A 19,746-nucleotide genomic window follows, 5' to 3' on the forward strand; every position below is an offset into this window, starting at 1 on the left:
CCAGGTTTCAGAAACCAAGTGTAGCAAAAAAGAAGAGTTAAAAATCAATACTATGCATTCTGGTTATATGGATCTCCACATGTTACCTTTTATTTCTCTTTTCAAAGGAGAATTAAATCAATCCTAATTGGTTTTAGCTTTATATTCAGTGAATGTAATTCTATAAGTATTGATCTGTGGTGGTCTTATGTGGTGAATAATAAAAACAGGAGGAGTAAAAAGTGTATTTTGGAAAGCTTCAGTGCCATACAAACACAGCATTGTTTGTCTTGTTGCTAAAATATAATTTATTTGCAAATGATCTTAATGCCTTCCTTTTTAAAACAAAAGAAAGCATGGCTGAATATTGTCACAAAGCAAAAGATGAATGGTTACAATACAATAGTTTACATAAGACTAAATTTAATTCTTCCTTGAAATGTTTTCTGTCTCAGATAAAACCCTTTAAATATAGCAACCACTTCTTTTAAAAGGAATAATATTTCAAATTAGAAAACTACCAGTGGTTAATGACAAGGGGCTTGTGTCAAATAGTGGAATATATGGAAGAAGAAAGAAATATACCAATAAAAGCTAAATATAGTTCCATTTGAACTTACAAGATCTGAACAGGGTGGTTCATGACAGATGCTCTTGGAGGTTGCTGATTCATAGGGTTGCAATAAGTCGTAGTCGACTTGGAGGCACATAACAACAAACAGTTCCATTGATAAATAACAATATATGGGATATTGTGTCAGCCTGCTTGTATTTCATTACCTCACACATGGAATGAAAACTCAACATTTAAGCATTTGGTTAAAGGTTATATTTATTAATATAATGAAAAAGAATTTGTGCCAATCAACAAACAAGTGTGGGCAGGTATAGTCTGTACAGGTAGGAAAGATATCTCCTGTCTGCCTCTGAGAGCCAAACTGCCCCAAAGGAACTCCATCAGCCATACAAGTAAATAGCATCTTCCCCTAAAGGAAAGTCATGGGTGTGTGACCTGACCTGTGCTGCCCCCCTCCCCCATTCAGTGGCAGGTGGCACACACTAGGTTCCAAGAGCACGAAACCAAGCTGCTTCCTGAGTCAGTTGGCAACAGGAGAAGGTTGATACCCTCACCCACCGTGACTCGGCGCTGACCATGTTAAACTCAACTTACCTGCCCACACAACATGTCATCAGAGGAGGACAGCTTAAGCTAGACCTCCTCTCTCCACCTTCCTCATAAAAGCTCACAAAGAGCTTTGTGCAAATCTTCCAGAAACTAGTTACATCACTCAGTAGAGAGATGGACTCCATCATCCCTATATAAGGGATGGAGTGCCATATACATCCACAAGGTATATACGCACCCCCAGCCTTCAACAACCACTTCCTCACCTCCCTGTTGACTTGAATAGCATGGCTGTGATATAAGCCCACCCTCTGGACAAGGTTGTTCTCACCCAGTTGTATTAATAGGATGCTCAGGAACAAAATAGTAGATGCCAAATGGAATAAGGTTGGGAGCAGCTTCCCCACAGCATTCCAGACTTTCAAAACCATTGAACAGTAGACATGGCTAACATTCTTAACTATGTCCCCATTAATGAACCTCTGTGCCCAAAAAACACAGCCACACAGAAGGATTCAAACAGGAGAATGAAGTTGAACCATACCTGGAACAAAGAAAATAGGTCTTTGAACCACCTAATTAACACAGCATAAATCACTCAACACGCCATTAGGGATGAGTATAGTCCTTGAGCACTGCAAATTGCCATCTACCAATTCTCTTGATTCCTTTGATGCCCATGAGGCTGCAGCCATGGCTGCTCCAATATGGAATGAATGCATACCATAGTCACATGGGACACTACCCACAGCCAACAAGCACCTTCCAGAACTGAAATTGAGTAAAAGAAGACCCATCCTTTTGGGTGAAGAGGTTTCTTCACCCTGCTGGCTGCACAATGCTGCATGGCTGCCACTGGACAAAGTAGCCCCAAAGAGACCCTGGCCCCAAACCCTTCTCATCAGTTTAAGATCTACAGAGGGTCATATCCACCCCATCTGGTCAGAAAACAACACTGGAAATCAAGAGGGCCTTGCATGAACTGTCCCTGGTTGACCTTGGTAAGAGTTTGCTTGCCTGAAAGCTCACCCCCCCCAAAAAAAATGCAGTGAGACTTTCCTCAAAGGGGGTGGGATAAATTTGCCGGCAACTAAAATGGCATAACGCTAGGAATGACATTATCATATACAAAACTACAAAGGAGAACTAGATTTCCATACATGCTTTTGGTTTTCTAAAACTCAATGTTGTGAGTCTGTTATGAATCAGTTTCTCAATTAAAATATATATATTAAGGGTGAATAACCAATGGATGTTTGGGGTAGATATTTGGCATGCCACATAGCTTTAGAAGACATCAGCAGATTGGTAATCAAAACATCTCAATTTTTGGAGGGAATTTTCTTGCACGACAGGACTTCTCCTCCTGCAGCCCCTAACACCCCCCAAATCTGCTCGAAAGGCTCTCCTTGACACTTAAAAAAAGCAACAACCCTACACTTCTCTTGAGTGATGAAATCTCCTTCCATGATGAAGAGTGAATGCATAGGATTATTTACTAGCTGAGATATTTTACAAGGATAGGCATGTAGTGACATTGTCAGCTTATTGTCTATCATCCCGAGTGATGAGAAAAACTCTCCCACTTGCACAGAGTTGCATGCAGAAGTGTGGTAATATAAAATATAGGATGTTGCCTTATACTGAGTCCATGTAAGGGTCCATCTAACTCAGCCTTTCCCAACCAGTGTGCCTCCAGATGCTGTTGGACTACAACTCCCATCAGCCTCAGCCAGCATTGCCAATGATCAGGAAAGATGGGAATTGTGGTCCAACAACATCTGGAGGCACACTGGTTGGGAAAGGCTGATCTAACTTGTCTGCCTACACCAATTGGCAGTGTCTTTCCAGGGTTTTGAAATGGAGGTCCTTAATTTGCCCCAGTGGGTGAGAAGATTGTGACCAGATACAAGCAGAGGCTGAAATCAGTTTGAATTTTGTTTAAAGGCAGTGAATTTATTTCACTTTATGAGAGATGTAGGCATAATCCGCAGAAAGGAAAATCAAAAAAAGACAAGATATGAACTCATCTTAGGTAATGGAAAACATAAACATGTATTTATGGGGGGAAATGAGGTTATAATGATTACATGGGAAAATAAAGTGTTAAACAATATGTATTAAAGCATCTTTTAAAGTAGCTATTACATGTAAAGATTACGGAAAGCAAGGTTAAAACTAACTACAATTTAACCAGTGCTAAGCCCTGCATTGGCCCATCTAAACTCTACCAGCCTTCTAGTTTCAAATCTGCTAAAGCTTTTCTTCTAGATGCATTCTCCAAAGAGTAATCCCCACAATCCACAGTAGGACTTACTTCTGAGAGAGCATGCACTGATTGCACTATAAATTCCCAGTCCTTGAATAGCATTTTTGTTTAAGACAAGAACATAGCTACTGCTCCAGAGGGAAATTCCAGGAAACAGGCTCCTTTGATCCTGGATGCAGGTTAGTAGAGATCAATCCAGTGTCCAGGATCCAGAAACATACAGATAAAAAAAGTTCAAGAAAAATATAAATGTTTTTAGAATAAAATAGTGAACTCTGAGCCAGAGGATAAAGAAATAAATGAAATAAGGAGAAAGGGAAAGTAACTTATAAAAAGTAACCTATTAAAAGTCACCCATAGACCAAAGCCCAGGAAAATGTAGCTTGGTGTAAAAATTAATCAGAGCTGTTAAAAACCCCACACAGAAAAACCAGCTTTGTGTAAAAATCCCATTAATAGTTTTGGTAAGGGAAAAGTAAAATTCCCCAAAAGTAGTAAAAAAAGATTAAGCAAAGCAGTACAAAATTTTTTGGCAGACTCATTACAGAAAAAACCTAACCCAGTGAAAAATTATTACACAAAGCAAGAATGAAATATAAAAGCAGTGTTTTGTGCTCTGTGTGTGTGTGTTCCAAAGAAGATGTTATAGTACAAAATGACTTTGGGGAGGTGGGGGGGAGAGTTTTGTGAAAAAGAGATGAACGCAAGATGGAGTCCAGTGAACGATTGCATCTCTCTGCTCCCCAACATATCACTCTCAATTAAAATTGAGCTCTGTGTTGGTAAATTGCAGGTCAGGGATTAACTTCTATTATACCAACTTTATTTCTTCCCCAGAAACAACTCCCCTTTGTCTTGGTGCAACTGACATGAACAGAGCTTTATCAGGGTACACTCAGGGCTCAGAGCCACTAAAATTATTTAACTTTGTACCTTCTTCATACAATGGTCCATTGTGGCATTGCTTGGTCAAGGCCTAGCCACTTTGGCAAACATTTATCTTCTCTTCATATCAGAACCACAAGTCCAGGCTAAGAGAAATTCGTGCCCTCCTTTCCAACAGTAAACAGAGGCACAGGTCTTACCCAAGCATTTCTTTCATTCATTTCCATAGCTCTGTCAGCCTTGTCTTCAGTACCCCTTGACCTCCCAAAATAAAAACAAAACTACAGGTTTCAGACTGGTGTTGGGTAGTCCTATCTGGAAAGGCCTGGCCAGATAGGACCTTTTGCTTGCAAAATATGCCGTTCTCAAAATCCTCTTCACCTCTTGACAGATTGCCAAGTAGTTGCTTAAACATTGTATTACTACATGATTCCCTGCATTGTCCCAAAGTAATCTGCATTGATGAGAACATAAGTGAATTGTTTACTGAGGATACTCGGAATGAAATTAATGGCATCCAGTTGTGTTAAATAAATATTTAATAGAAGATTGGAATGTATGAATATCCATTTGTTTTTGTTTTTCCTCTCCATTAAGATAGTTCATATGTCAGAAACCTTCTCATGTGCCATTTTGTTGGCAATTTAGGTTTGCAGTTCTTAATTTAAATGTACAAATACCAAGGGAATTATCTAAAAGTAGGAAATAACTGTTCCTCTCAGAATGTCTTTTCCCAAATGGTTTCCCTTTGTCTTGCATCCCTACTCCCCCTCTTATTCATACTTCTCATTCTTCACATATTAATGACCCATTCCTCTTTGTTTTAAATCTAAAGGAGTGCCCATTTCTTAGTAATGTAGCCATGAGTAATATCCAGGGTTGATTTGATTTAAATAATGATTTAAATCGCTTCTCTGAAGGACTCAGTTTTAATTATTTAAATCACAGTGTAAATCACTAGTGAGGAAGCTTCTATTTAATCATCATTTTAGTAGTACATTATTGTTTAATATAACCTTAATGCATATTCAGAGATGTAGGTTTCATTAGAAGGTAGGTACACACTAAGCAAATATTCTGAATTGTTTTTGATTAATTTTCATCAAAAAATGGGATGATGATTTGATCTAAAGCAGAATTTGTGAAGTCATTCAGGAGATGAACCAGCTCCAACTATTCATCATGATATTTTTGTCATGATGTGCCAGAATCACCATCACTAAACAGGCTTTTAAATTGTATTAATAAGATTGTTTTTTCTTCTGGTTAGTTTTCTTCTTCAACAAACAGCAACATTAACAAAACATGCAACTGGATCTTTGAATGGTTAACTATTTCAGTTTTTAGATAAATGTAAAATTATTTGAAAAATAAAGTTTAGGCAATTTCAACCAAGTCAACATGAGAAACTTAAAATATTGGTTCTTCTTCTTCTTCTTCTTCTTCTTCTTCTTCATTGTCTGGAAAAAAAATACCAGCTTTCCTGCTTTTTCAGTTCCAAACTTATTTCTCAATTTAGAATGAATTAGTCCAAAGGAAGAAAAAAATCTCTCTACGTCTGTAGAAGAGGCTACTGCTGTTAAGAGCTGCATGTCCACTTCAGTGGTTTCCTCCTTGTTCAGATCTACTCCATCTCCCCAAATTCTCTGTTCATTTGCCTTCTCTGTCTTTGCACTTATAGAGGCCTTGAGAGAGAGAGAGAAAGTGCACTTCATGGACACTACCTGCAGAATAGGACTGATTTATCTCCCATCTCCATAAACTGCTGTTAACATATTCATAGACTATACTTAGAAATTGTGTAAGAATTCATGATTATATCTTTGACCTAGGCTCCTTTTTAATAATTTTTTAAAGAAAATATTGAAATCTGATTTAATTTTTAAAAAATCTATTTGATTTTTTTTATTTTTTAAACTTTTTATTTGATAAACCCTGGTAATATCTAAGGGAATCACCTGGTCTGATCAGGTGTCAGAGCTGAACAGAGTGACGTGGTTCACCTTTGACTCAGTTTTCAAAAAAGGTGCCCTGTTCAGTTGTGGGAGAGTAAGGCGAGTGGGCCAGTGAAATGTCCTCATCCATCTCTTTCTTGTATAAACACAGGATTAAGGTTTATTGCATACTCCCCTAGTCCGTATCTGTATAGTCAATTTATATGACAACATCATGGTCATCTGGGCTTCCACGGTTTTTGCCATCAGTTAGGTCTGTCTAAGTGAACTATGGTCGAAGTCCCACCAAATAACATACTAAGGTTTAGGGATATCTCAGGAAAAATAATGGGAATTCAACAGCCAAAGGATTTTATATGTTTTATTGATTCTACATAACTGTATATATACAAGTCACACATACGTCTCTGGCCACAGCCAGTGAATCAGAACCATATAGGTCAGGGTCAAAGTCCCGACTGGTTGCAGCTCATAATGGCATTCATAATGCTTACAGTAGCCTTAACCAGTAGCTGTCTTATATATTCTGTTTTAGGATTATGTATCAGTATACATTGCAATATACAGTTAACATAGCTTATAAAAGTATACGGTTCTATTATTTTATACATTATACAAGTTACATTTTCAAACAAGTTACATTTCCCTGAGGATATTTCAATACGTTTCTGTCTCTTATCTGGAAAGGAATGAAATGATCTCACCCTTGTAGAAGGCAAGCCTCAGACCTCCCATCTAGCAGCATAGCAGTAGGATCAGTCTGTAAGACTGATACTGAATGCAGGAACTCATCTCCCTTTTATAAGAATCCTTATCAACTGCCTTCTCTCTCCCTGCCTTCTGCAAGAGGCAGCAGATGCCTCATTGTTCTGCCTGCCAGGGACAGCAAACAGGACTTTATCATAATAACTAGTCAGTTTTACCAGAAATAGATGTTGTCCACACCATAAAGATAGCTTCCTCCTCTGGCTTCTGTGTGTCCACAGGCAGCTGCAGCTGGAAGCTGCATGTCATTATCAGTACACTGGCTGACTGCCCAGAACTAGACAAAGGAGGGAGGAGCAGAAAAATTTCTTCCTCTTTGTATTCTTTAAGGCTATAAGGAGGTCTGCATATCTGGACATCTAATAACTTATGTTGTTGTTGTTGTTATGTGCCTCCAAGTCGACTACGACTTATGGTGACCCTATGAATCAGTGACCTCCAAGAGCATCTGTCATGAACCACCCTGTTCAGATCTTGTATGTTCAGGTCTGTGGCTTCCTTTATGGAATCAATCCATCTCTTGTTTGGCCTTCCTCTTTTTCTACTCCCTTCTGTTTTTCCCAGCATTATTATCTTTTCTAATGAATCATGTCTTCTCATTATGTGTCCAAAGTATGATAACCTCAGTTTCATCATTTTAGCTTATAGTGATAGTTCCGGTTTAATTTGTTCTAACACCCAATTATTTGTCTTCTTCTCAGTCCATGGTATCCACAAAGCTCTTCTCCAACACCACATTTCAAATGTGTTGATTTTTCTCTTATCTGCTTTTCTCACTGTCCAACTTTCACATCCATACATAGAGATGGGAAATACCATGGTCTGAATGATCCTGACTTTAGTGTTCAGTGATACATCTTTACATTTGAGGACCTTTTCTAGTTCTCTCACAGCTGCCCTCCCCAGTCCTAGCCTTCTTCTGATTTCTTGACTATTGTCTCCATTTTGGTTAATGATTGTGCCAAGATATTGATAATCCTTGACAAGTTCAATGTCCTCATTGTCAATTGTAAAGTTGCATAAATCTTCCGTTGTCAGCTGTAGTCCTGCTTTTGTGCTTTCCTCTTTAACTTTCATCATTCTTTTCAAAACATTACTGGTTTCTGCTAGTAGTATGGTATTGTCTGCATATCTTAAATTATTGATATTTCTCCCTCCAATTTTCACACCTCCTCCTTCTTGGTCCAATCCTGCTTTCCGTATGATATGTTCTAGGAGCGAACGAACGAACCTGCGTCTGACACCATCTTTTTCCCCAGCCACACCACCGATATGTTCTACGTATAGATTAAATAAATAGGGTGATAAAATACACCACTGTCTCACACCCTTTCTGATAGGGAACCAATCGGTTTCTCCATATTCTGTCCTTACAGTAGCCTCTTGTGCAGAGTATAGGTTGCACATCAGGACAATCAGATGCTGTGGCACCCCCATTTCTTTTAAAGCATTCCATAGTTTTTCATGATCTACACAGTCAAAGGCTTTGCTGTAATCTATAAAGCACAGGGTGGTTTTCTTCTGAAATTCCTTGCTCCGTTCCATTATCCAATGTATGTCTGAGATATGATCTCTGGTACCTCTTCCCTTTCTAAATCCAGCTTGGACGTCTGGCATTTCTCGCTCCATATATATGGCAAGAGCCTTTGTTGTAGAATCTTGAGCATTACTTTACTTGCATGGGATATTAAGGCAATAGTTCGATAATTACTGCATTCCCTGGAATCCCCTTTCTTTGGAATTGGGATGTATATGGAACGCTTTCAGTCTGTGGGCCATTGTCTAGTTTTCCATATTTGTTGACAGATTTTAGTCAAAATTTGGACAGATTCAGTCTCAGTAGCTTGTAGCAACTCTATTGGTATGCCATCTATTCCTGGTTATTTGTTTCTTCCAAGTATTTTAAGAGCAGCTTTCACCTCGTATTCTAAAATTTCTGGTTCTTCATCATACGGTTCCTCCGTGAATGAATCTGTCATCCTGGCATCTCTTTTATAGAGTTTTTCAGTGTATTGCTTCCATCTTCCTTTTATTTCATCTCAGTCAGTCAGTGTGTTCCCTGTTGATTATTCAGCATCCCTACTCTTGGTTTAAATTTCCTTTTCATTTCTCTAATCTTTTGGAATAGGGCTCTTGTTCTACACTTTTTGTTGTCCTCTTCTATTTCTATACAATAACTGTTGTAATAGTTCTCTTTGTCTCTACGTACTAGTCGCTGTATTGATTCATTTAAGGTTCTAACCGTGTTTGTATCTCCTTTTGCTTTTGCTTTCCTTCTCTCTTTAACCATTTTAAGAGTTTCTTCAGTCATCCATTGAGGTCTTTCTCTCTTTTTAACTAGAGGTATTGTCTTTTTGCATTCTTCTCTGATAACATCTCTGACTTCATTCCATAGTTCTTATGGTTCTCTGTCAACTAAGTTTAAAGCCTCAAACCTGTTCCTTATTTGATCTTTATATGCTTCTGGGATGTTATTTAAATTGTATTTTGGCGTCACAATTGCTTTGTTGGTCTTCTTTAGCTTTACTCTGATTTTCGATACGACCAGTTCATGATCTGTACCGCAGTCTTTATTCAGATTTGGGGTCCAAATCAATGTAAACTGAATCAGCAGGACCCAATCTGAATAGCTGAATCAGCCCCAACCAAATTGGTGAGCCTTGCACAGCCCTACAGTATATACTTGTGGCATGGTATATGTGTAGATATTTGAACCATGTTAATAGTCAATCACAGGGTCTTTCCCATCATTGACAGGCCAGTTTGGGTGAGAATGATTGGGTGGGAATGATCACAGAATCATAGAATCATAAAATAGTAAAGTTGGAAGGGGCCTATAAGGCCATCGAGACCAATCCCCTGCTCAATGCAGGAATCCAAATCAAAGCATTCCCAACAGATGGCTGTCCAGCTGCCTCTTGAATGCCTCCAGTGTCGGAGAGCCCACTACCTCTCTAGGTGATCGGTTCCATTGTCATATGGCTCTAATAGTTAGGAAGTTTTTCCTGATGTCCAGTCGAAATCTGGCTTCCTGCAACTTGAGCCCATTATTCCATGTCCTGCACTCTGGGACGATTGAGAAGAGATCCTGCCCCCCCTCTATGTGACAACCTTTCATGTACTTGAAGAGTGCTATCATATCTCCCCTCAGTCTTCTCTTCTCCAGGCTAAACATGCCCAGTTCTTTCAGTCTCGCCTCATAGGGCTTTGTTTCCAGTCCCCTGATCATCTTTGTTGCCCTCCTCTGAACCCGTTCCAATTTGTCTGCATCCTTTTTGAAGTGTGGAGACAGAACTGGACGCAGTATTCAAGATGAGGCCTAACCAGTGCTGAACAGAGGGGAACTAGTACTTCACGAGATTTGGAAACTATACTTCTGTTAATGCAGCCTAATATAGCATTTGCCTTTTTTGCAGCACATCACATTGTTGGTTCATATTCAGCTTGTGATCAATGACAATTCCAAGATCCTTCTCACATGTTGTACTGCTGAGCCAAGTATCCCCCATCTTATAACTGTACATTTGCTTTCTTTTTCCTAAGTGTAGAACTTTGCATTTATCCCTGTTGAATTTCATTCTGTTGTTTTCAGCCCAATGCTCCAGCCTATCAAGGTCCCTTTGAATTTTCTTTCTGTCTTCCACGGTATTAGCTATGACCCCCAACTTTGTATCATCTGCAAATTTGATAAGCATGCTTTGTACCTCCTCATCCAAGTTAATAAAAATGTTTAAAAGCACTGGCCCCAGGACCAAGCCCTGTGGTATGCCACTTGTTACTTCCGCCCAGTTTAAGAATAAGCACTCTTTGAGTATGATTGTGGAGCCAAATGTGGATCCACCTGATAGATGTTTCATCCAGCCCACATTTAGCTAGCTTGCTAATCAGAATATCATGTGGCACTTTGTCAAAAGCTTTGCTGAAGTCTAGATATATTATGTCCACAGCTTGCCAACAGTCTAAAAAGGAGGTTACCCAATCAAAAAATGAGATGAGATTAGTTTGGCAGGATTTGTTCTTCATAAATCCATGTTGGCTCCTAGTAATCACTGCATTGCTTTCAAGGCGCTTACAGATTGACTGCTTTATCATCTGCTCCAGAGTTTTTCCAGGGATTGATGTTAGGCTGACTGGTCTGTAGTTCCCCGGTTCCTCCTTCTTGCCCTTTTTGAAGATAGGGAGAACATTAGCTCTCCTCCAGTCATCCAGCACTTCATCGGTCCTCCATGATTTCGCAAAGATAATAGAGAGAGGTTCTGAAAGTTCTTCAGCCAGTTCCTTCAATACTCTCGGATGCAGTTTATCGGGCCCTGCCAATTTGAACTCATTCAAAGTGATTAGGTGTTCCTTGACCATTTGTCTATCCATCTCAAGCTCCAATCCTGACCCTTCTACTTCATGTTTCCCAGGAGGGCCATAGGCCCTTTTTTGGGAGAAGACTGAGCCGAAGTAGGAATTGAGCACTTTTGCCTTTTCTTTGTCATCTGTTATCATTTTGCCATCCCCATTGAGTAGCTGTGCCACCATTTCTTTTCTCTGTCTTTTACTATGGACATACCTGAAGAAAGCTTTTTTGTTGCTTTTAGCATTCCTCGCTAACCTCAGCTCATTCTCAGCTTTAGCCTTCCTGACACCATCCTGGCAATTCATTGATACCTGCCTGTACCCTTGCTTTGTGGCCTGGCCTTCTTTCCACTTCCTGTATGTGTTCTTTTTTGTTTTCAGGTCGTCTCTAAGCTTTTTATGAAGCCACATTGGCTTCTTCTGCTGTTTCCCCCCTTTTTTCCTTGTTGGAATTGCTTGCCATTGCGCTTTTAGAATTTCCTTTTTTAGAAGCTCCCACCCATCTTGGAGTCCTTTTCTCATTAGGGTGGCTTGCCATGGAACCGTATTTACAATTGTTCCGAGTTTATTAAAATCAGCTTTCCTGAAGTCCAGGGTGCGTGTATGGCTATTCTCAGCTTTTGCTTCTGTTCAAATCAAGAATTCAAGTATGGTGTGGTCACTTTCCCCCAGAGTTCCCGTAACTGCCACTTCATCCACCAAATCATCTGTATTGGTTAGAATCAAGTCCAGGATAGCTGCTCCTCTGGTTGCTTCCTCCACTTTCTGTAGGAGAAAGTTATCTCCAACGCAAGTCAGAAATTTCTTGGAGGGGCCGTGTTTGGCAGAATTTGTCTCCCAACAGATATCCGAATAATTGAAACCCCCCCATTACTACTACATCATGCCTCCTCAAAACATTGGCAATTTGCTTTTCAAAAGTTACATTCTCATCTTCTCCTTGATTGGGTGGCCGGTAGTAGACTCCAAGCACCACATTCCTTTTCTTACTTGCCCCATTAATTTTAATCCAGATAATCTCGGTGGAGCTACCAAGCTCATCCTCCTGTATTTCTGTGCAGGGATATATATTTTTAACATACAGCGCAACTCCACCTCCCTTTTTATTCCTTCTGTTCTTTTTGAACAAGTTATATCCTTCAATTGCTGTATTCCAGTCATGGGAGCCATCCCACCAAGTTTCAGTTATACCTGTCAAGTCGTAATTGCCCTCCTGTATTAAGAGTTCAAGTTCGTCCTGCTTGTTTCCCATGTTCTGCACATTAGTATACAGACATCGAAGACCATGTGATTTATGGCTTGGCTTCCTTACTACATTTTTCTGAGGGCTGTTCCTGGGCCCTATTAGAGCCGATCTCTCTGGTCCCGCTACTGTGCATAAGCCTTCATCAGTCGTTACCACCAAGTTTACGTCTCCCTCGCTTTTAGGATTCAGTTTAAAGCCCTCCTGATGAACTTCTCCATGCTGTGGCCAAACACATTCTTCCCAGTCCTTGTGAGATGCAACCCATCACTTGCCAGCAGTCCATCTTCCAGGAACCATAGCCTATGGTCCCAGAATCCAAATCTCTCATCTGCACCACCTTCGTAGCCATTCATTCACATGGAGTATTTTTCTCTCCCTTTCTACTCCTCTTCTAAGTACTGGAAGGATGGATGAAAAAAGTATCTGGGCCCAAAGTCCTTGAGTTTTAATTCCTAGAGCTTCATAGTCTGATGTGATTTCTTCATAACTTTGTTTGGCAGTATCATTTTTTCCCACATGGATGAGGAGAAAGGGATACCTGTTCGTACCTGATGAGTGAGGGCAACCTTTCTGTCACATCTCTAATCCATCCTCCTGGTAGACAGCATTCCTGGTGAGTCCACGGATCTTCTCAGCATACTTGGGTTTCGATCCCATTCAGTAGGGAATCTCCCACTACTAGTACTCTTTTCTTCTTGTTGTGGGGCATGGTTTCATTGTCCCTGCTTGATTGAGCTTCAGCCTCTTACTCATTTTCGCATGGGGTCTCCTGTAATTCTTCCACCACAGGCTGTCCTCCAGTATCCTCCTCGAGTGGTTGAAAGCGGTTCCATAGCTCCACTGGTGAAGGGTTACATAAGAACATAAGAAGAGCCTGCTGGATCAGGCCAGTGGCCCATCTAGTCCAGCATCCTGTTCTCACAGTGGCCAACCAGGTGCCTGGGGGAAGCCCGCAAGCAGGACCCGAGTGCAAGAACACTCTCCCCTCCTGAGGCTTCCGGCAACTGGTTTTCAGAAGCATGCTGCCTCTGACTAGGGTGGCACAGCACAGCCATCATGGCTAGTAGCCATTGATAGCCCTGTCCTCCATGAATTTGTCTAATCTTCTTTTAAAGCCATCCAAGCTGGTGGCCATTACTGCATCTTGTGGGAGCAAATTCCATAGTTTAACTATGCGCTGAGTAAAGAAGTACTTCCTTTTGTGTGTCCTGAATCTTCCAACATTCAGCTTCTTGGAATGTCCACGAGTTCTAGTATTATGAGAGAGGGAGAAGAACTTTTCTCTATCCACTTTCTCAATGCCATGCATAATTTTATACACTTCTATCATGTCTCCTCTGACCCGCCTTTTCTCTAAACTAAAAAGCCCCAAATGCTGCAACCTTTCCTCGTAAGGGAGTCGCTCCATCCCCTTGATCATTCTGGTTGCCCTCTTCTGAACCTTTTCCAACTCTAGAATATCCTTTTTGAGATGAGGCGACCAGAACTGTACACAGTATTCCAAATGCGGCCGCACCATAGATTTATACAACGGCATTATGATATCGGCTGTTTTATTTTCAATACCTTTCCTAATTATTGCTAACATGGAATTTGCCTTTTTCACAGCTGCCGCACACTGGGTCGACATTTTCATCGTGCTGTCCACCACAACCCCTAGGTCTCTCTCCTGGTCGGTCACCGCCAGTTCAGACCCCATGAGCGTATATGTGAAATTAAGATTTTTTGCTCCAATATGCATAATTTTACACTTGTTTATATTGAATTGCATTTGCCATTTTTCCGCCCATTCACTCAGTTTGGAGAGGTCTTTTTGGAGCTCTTCGCAATCCCTTTTTGTTTTAACAACCCTGAACAATTTAGTGTTGTCAGCAAACTTGGCCACTTCACTGCTCACTCCTAATTCTTGGTCATTAATGAACAAGTTGAAAAGTACAGGTCCCAATACCGATCCTTGAGGGACTCCACTTTCTACAGCCCTCCATTGGGAGAACTGTCTGTTGATTCCTACTCTCTGCTTTCTGCTTCTTAACCAATTCCTTATCCACAAGAGGACCTCTCCTCTTACTCCATGACTGCTAAGCTTCCTCAGAAGCCTTTGGTGAGGTACCTTGTCAAACGCTTTTTGAAAGTCTAAGTACACTATGTCCACCGGATCACCTCTATCTATATGCTTGTTGACACTCTCAAAGAATTCTAATAGGTTACTGAGACAGGACTTTCCCTTGCAGAAGCCATGCTGGCTCTGCTTCAGCAAGGCTTGTTCTTCTATGTGCTTAGTTAATCTAGCTTTAATAATACTTTCTACCAGTTTTCCAGGGACAGAAATTAAGCTAACTGGCCTGTAATTTCCGGGATCCCCTCTGGATCCCTTTTTGAAGATTGGCGTTACATTTGCCACTTTCCAGTCCTCAGGCATGGAGGAGGACCCGAGGGACAAGTTACATATTTTAGTTAGCAGATCAGCAATTTCACCTTTGAGTTCTTTGAGAACTCTCGGGTGGATGCCATCCGGGCCCGGTGATTTGTCAGTTTTTATATTGTCCATTAAGCTTAGAACTTCCTCTCTCGTTACCACTATTTGTCTTAGTTCCTCAGAATCCCTTCCTGCAAATGTTAGTTCAGGTTCAGGGATCTGCCCTATATCTTCCACTGTGAAGACAGATGCAAAGAATTCATTTAGCTTCTCTGCAATCTCCTTATCGTTCTTTAGTACACCTTTGACTCCCTTATCATCCAAGGGTCCAATTGTCTCCCTAGATGATCTCCTGCTTTGAATGTATTTATAGAATTTTTTGTTGTTGGTTTTTATGTTCTTAGCAATGTGCTCCTCAAATTCTTTTTTAGCATCCCTTATTGTCTTCTTGCATTTCTTTTGCCAGAGTTTGTGTTCTTTTTTATTTTCTTCATTCGGACAAGACTTCCATTTTCTGAAGGAAGACTTTTTGCCTCTAAGAGCATCCTTGACTTTGCTCGTTAACCATGCTGGCATCTTCTTGGCCCTGGCGGTACCTTTTCTGATCTGCGGTATGCACTCCAGTTGAGCTTCTAATATAGTGTTTTTAAACAACTTCCAAGCATTTTCGAGTGATGTGACCCTCTGGACTTTGTTTTTCAGCTTTCTTTTTACCAATCCCCTCATTTTTGTGAAGTTTCCTCTTTTGAAGTCAAATGTGACCGTGTTGGATTTTCTTGGCAATTGGCCAGTTACATGTATGTTTAATTTAATAGCACTGTGGTCACTGCTTCCAATTGGTTCAATAACACTTACATCTCGCACCAGGTCCAGGTCCCCACTGAGGATTAAGTCCAGGGTTGCCGTCCCTCTGGTCGGTTCCATGACCAACTGATCTAGGGAATAGTCATTTAGAATATCTAGAAACTTTGCTTCTTTGTCATGACTCTAGCTCTTCTGCTAGCTCTTCTAGCTCTTCTGCTCCTAACTGTCACCCTTTCCCATGGAGTTTCCTCCACTTTGTTATTCCTTTCCAAAGCAGTCTCCTCTTCTGCTACCACATGTTGTTGCTCCTCCACCTCCACTTCTCTTTGCTGCTGTTGTTCCAGTGTTCTGTCTAAGAACTCTTCATCTTCTCTTATAGTCCTCAGTGTGGCCACCCGCCATTCCAGGCCTCTCACCTTTTCTTCCAACAGTGCCACGAGCTTGCACTTGTTACAGGTGTACGCCATGTTGTTCTCAGGCAAGAAAACAAACATGGCACACACCTTGCAGGTCACAACCACTGGAGAATCCTTCCCGTATATACTCTCTTCTACCTTTCTTTCTGACTACTTGTTTTGGAGTGGCCTATGCTTTGTCCTTTCCTACTTCAGGGTAAACTTGAGAGTCCCACTGGTATGCAGTGTGCTGCACAAGGAGAATTAGTAATTTGTTTGGGGGGGGTTTAGGGACCTCCCCCATGACCTCCCCTGTGGAACTCCTTTGTCAAACTCCTGTTCACTCGCTCTGTTCGCTCGCTCTCTGAAAGCTGGCTTGCTTATATGTCCTCACCTGTAGATCAACTGAGACAGCTCCCTCTGCTCTCTGTTAGGAGTGATGCATGTGGTTGGAGTAACAACATTTTCAGTACTGAAGTGATTTGACAGTTGCAACTCTGTTCACAGTATGTGTGTAAGACACATGAGAATAATGACTCTATATAATTATGCCTTTTGCAAAGTTTGTATTAAAGGATGATTTGAAACACTTCCCAGTGGAAATTAGAAAATTATATTACTATATCCTATTTTGGAAATTGTTACTCACCCTCCCTTTTTATTTGCTTACTTTTATCTGTATTCAAAACCATTTGATATTAAACAGCAACAATATATAATGCATTGTGTTTAATGCTAGCTACTAAATGTAGAAGGATATATTATAACTAATGTCAATATTATAATATGTTGACACTGTTGTTTTTCTATCCCATAGCCTATTGGTGCTCTTAATCCAAAAAGAGCTGCATTCTTTGCAGACCGCTATGAAACATGGGAAGATGATCAAGTTCCAAAGTTTCATTATGGCACTCACTATTCAACAGCTAGTTTTACACTAACTTGGCTATTAAGAATTGTAAGTACAGTCTTTAAAACATTTTTCTTTTAAATTTATAAAGAAAGCAATAACTGTGCATCAATTTTAAAATCAAAAGGGATGAAAGCAACTGAGATTTGGAAAATTTATTAAAATCAGAGATCTGCCACAGCATATGGAGACTTACTTCTGCCACCACCGGCCCCCAGAGCTCTCCAAAAATGCTCGGACAAGGGTCAGTGTGTCAGTGGGACTCAGAGGGCTGAAGGGAAAGGGAGAGTTTGTGAAAAATCAGGCAGAGGCACTTTCTATGAATGGAGAAGGAGGTGCCTCCACCTGATTTTTGTAAATTTTCTGTTTGCTCTCAGCCCTCCATGCTGCAATCCATCCCACTCGTCAAAGACCCCAAACATCTGGGAGCATTTGGGGAGGGTCTTGCAGGGAGAGGTGGGGTCTGGAAACTCATATTCTGTCTGCCACTGTCCACAGGTGGATCTCTGGACTCACTCAATATTTAATTATTGATGATGAGAAATAAAATTGCTTCCCCCCACAATTCTTTAATTTTTTTTATGGTTTATGGTTTATACTTGTCAGATGAGTATGAAGGCTCTTCCTTAAACTATACTTTGCAAATAGGCTCCTCTGCGTGTTTCCTTTTGTTTAGGTGTTTTGTCTGTTTGTTTTTCCCTTCAGGATTTTTTTTCAAAATGGAGTGTAATCTGACCACTTATGGCAGGATTTTATTTTCATCATTGACAAGTAAAATAAGCTCTTGAGATACAATATAAAAATAGAATTATCCTTTTTGAAATAATGTTGTAATTACTTACTTATACTTAAGTAATATAATTAAATAATACTGCAGTTGGTTATATTTGTATTAGTTATGAAACAGACCATTTTTCTGTAAAATAAACTGCAATGTTGATTTATCTGATAGAAACTAATTTCTTTGGGAAAGCATTAGCGGCACATCATTAATTAAACCTTGTTATATTAGTACAAGCAGACATGCATCGTTGAAGTAATTTATGGTACTTTGCTAATTTCAAGCAATTATCCACTAATATGAGCTTAAGTATCTTTTGAGTAGGAGGAGGTTTTTCAATTGTCCAAACATTTTTCTTTCATTAATTGTGAACTGTGTAAGTTGTGTGTATGTACGTGTATAGTTCTAATGTTATATTTATAGGGAAGTTTTATCTCTAAAGAACATTTAGGATCAAGAAAACTCCACTATTAGTACTGTGCACCCCAAAGACTGCCTTTCTTGAACATAGATCTTGCACCTCCACCTCCAGGGCCACATGGCAAAAAGTTTTGAAACTGGGGAAGTTTCAAAAACAGTTTGCAATGAGATATGGTGGGGAAGTGTTTGCTGTTAAAAAAATAATAATTCACCTGCTTGTACCTAAAGCAGCCCATTGGATTTTGGCATGTGCACGTGTATGAATCCAGTGAGTTAAATAAGGCTCAGTGGATTGCAACCAGACTTCATGTTCCATGGATAGAAAGTCTTCTTCCATTACTGAAGACTCTTCATCTTTTTAACCACCAGATTATACATGTACCTAGCTATAGTACGAGTTATTTAAAAGGCATTGAAATACAATGTTTTAAAACATAAGCCATGTTATAAGTGATTTTGGAAATCTGTGTTTTGTACTGATCTGTAAAATTAATTATTCTAGGAGAATAGACACATTTTACAATGTTGCTTTTTAAAAAAAACACTCCACAAAAATAAAACTTGTCAAATTGCAAAATTAAACTGTTGCTGTTTCAAAAAGTATTTCAGATTCTGTTTTTATTTTTTAGGAACCTTTTACAACATTTTTCCTAAACTTACAAGGGGGCAAATTTGATCATGCAGATAGAACTTTTTCATCAATTTCAAGGGCATGGCGCAATAGTCAACGTGACACCTCTGATATCAAGGTAAACTTCAGTGAACATTGTTAACATCCTGTAGTGCATGATACTGATTTATCCATATAGCACTAAGAAAGTATATAGTGCCTTACAGAGTACAAAAGGGTTGGTTCCTGCCTTGAAGATTTGACAAAGGGGGAACAAGAGAAAAGAAAAGGAAATGGGGTCAAGGGTAAATAGGATGTGTTTTTATACCAGGCATGATAACTGGAGGATTGATCTTTTCTTTTTGTTTTAAACATTCTGGGACTATTACCAAATTATTTTGAATCCATTAGAATAGCTAGACATGTAACATGCCTTTGCAGCTGCAAAAATTATGAAAATAAATCCCGTTAACATTATGGGCTGATAATGAATTGATCAAATGATGACTCTGAACTCTGCTAAAGGTTATGTGCTATTTCTCAGCTTTGATACAACTAAATAGTCACCCCAGCTCCTGAACATATTTACACTATTATATTTAACATGTTATGTGCTGAGGTCAAGGACCACTAATGTGTACTTTAAAAATATATGAACAGTGACAGACTTTTGCCAAAAAATCCTAGCAAATCTGATGCATGTGTCTCTGAACATTAATAATATTTCCTAGAAGGGCAAAGTAGCCTCAGACTAACATGGTTTTCTTATTTTACTCCTAAAAAATTAAATTTTCTTTCCATAAAAGAATGAGATTGTCTTTGAAAGAGAGAAGAGATCCAT

At 39.8% G+C, this 19,746-nt stretch overlaps 1 protein-coding gene across 4 annotated transcripts in view; it reads left to right on the top strand.

The window, feature by feature from the left end:
- The window catches only part of LRBA (LPS responsive beige-like anchor protein), a 654,576-nt gene that overhangs the window by 475,815 nt on the left and 159,015 nt on the right, over positions 1-19,746 (top strand). For all 4 annotated transcript variants that reach the window (XM_061584671.1, XM_061584674.1, XM_061584673.1 and 1 more), the window contains exons 45-46: positions 17,002-17,142; positions 18,925-19,044. In XM_061584671.1, coding sequence (XP_061440655.1) covers positions 17,002-17,142; positions 18,925-19,044 — 261 coding nt within the window. The remainder of the gene's footprint in view (positions 1-17,001; positions 17,143-18,924; positions 19,045-19,746) is intronic.

Source organism: Rhineura floridana, chromosome 9, assembly GCF_030035675.1.
Source record: "Rhineura floridana isolate rRhiFlo1 chromosome 9, rRhiFlo1.hap2, whole genome shotgun sequence".
Classification (NCBI taxonomy): domain Eukaryota; kingdom Metazoa; phylum Chordata; class Lepidosauria; order Squamata; family Rhineuridae; genus Rhineura; species Rhineura floridana.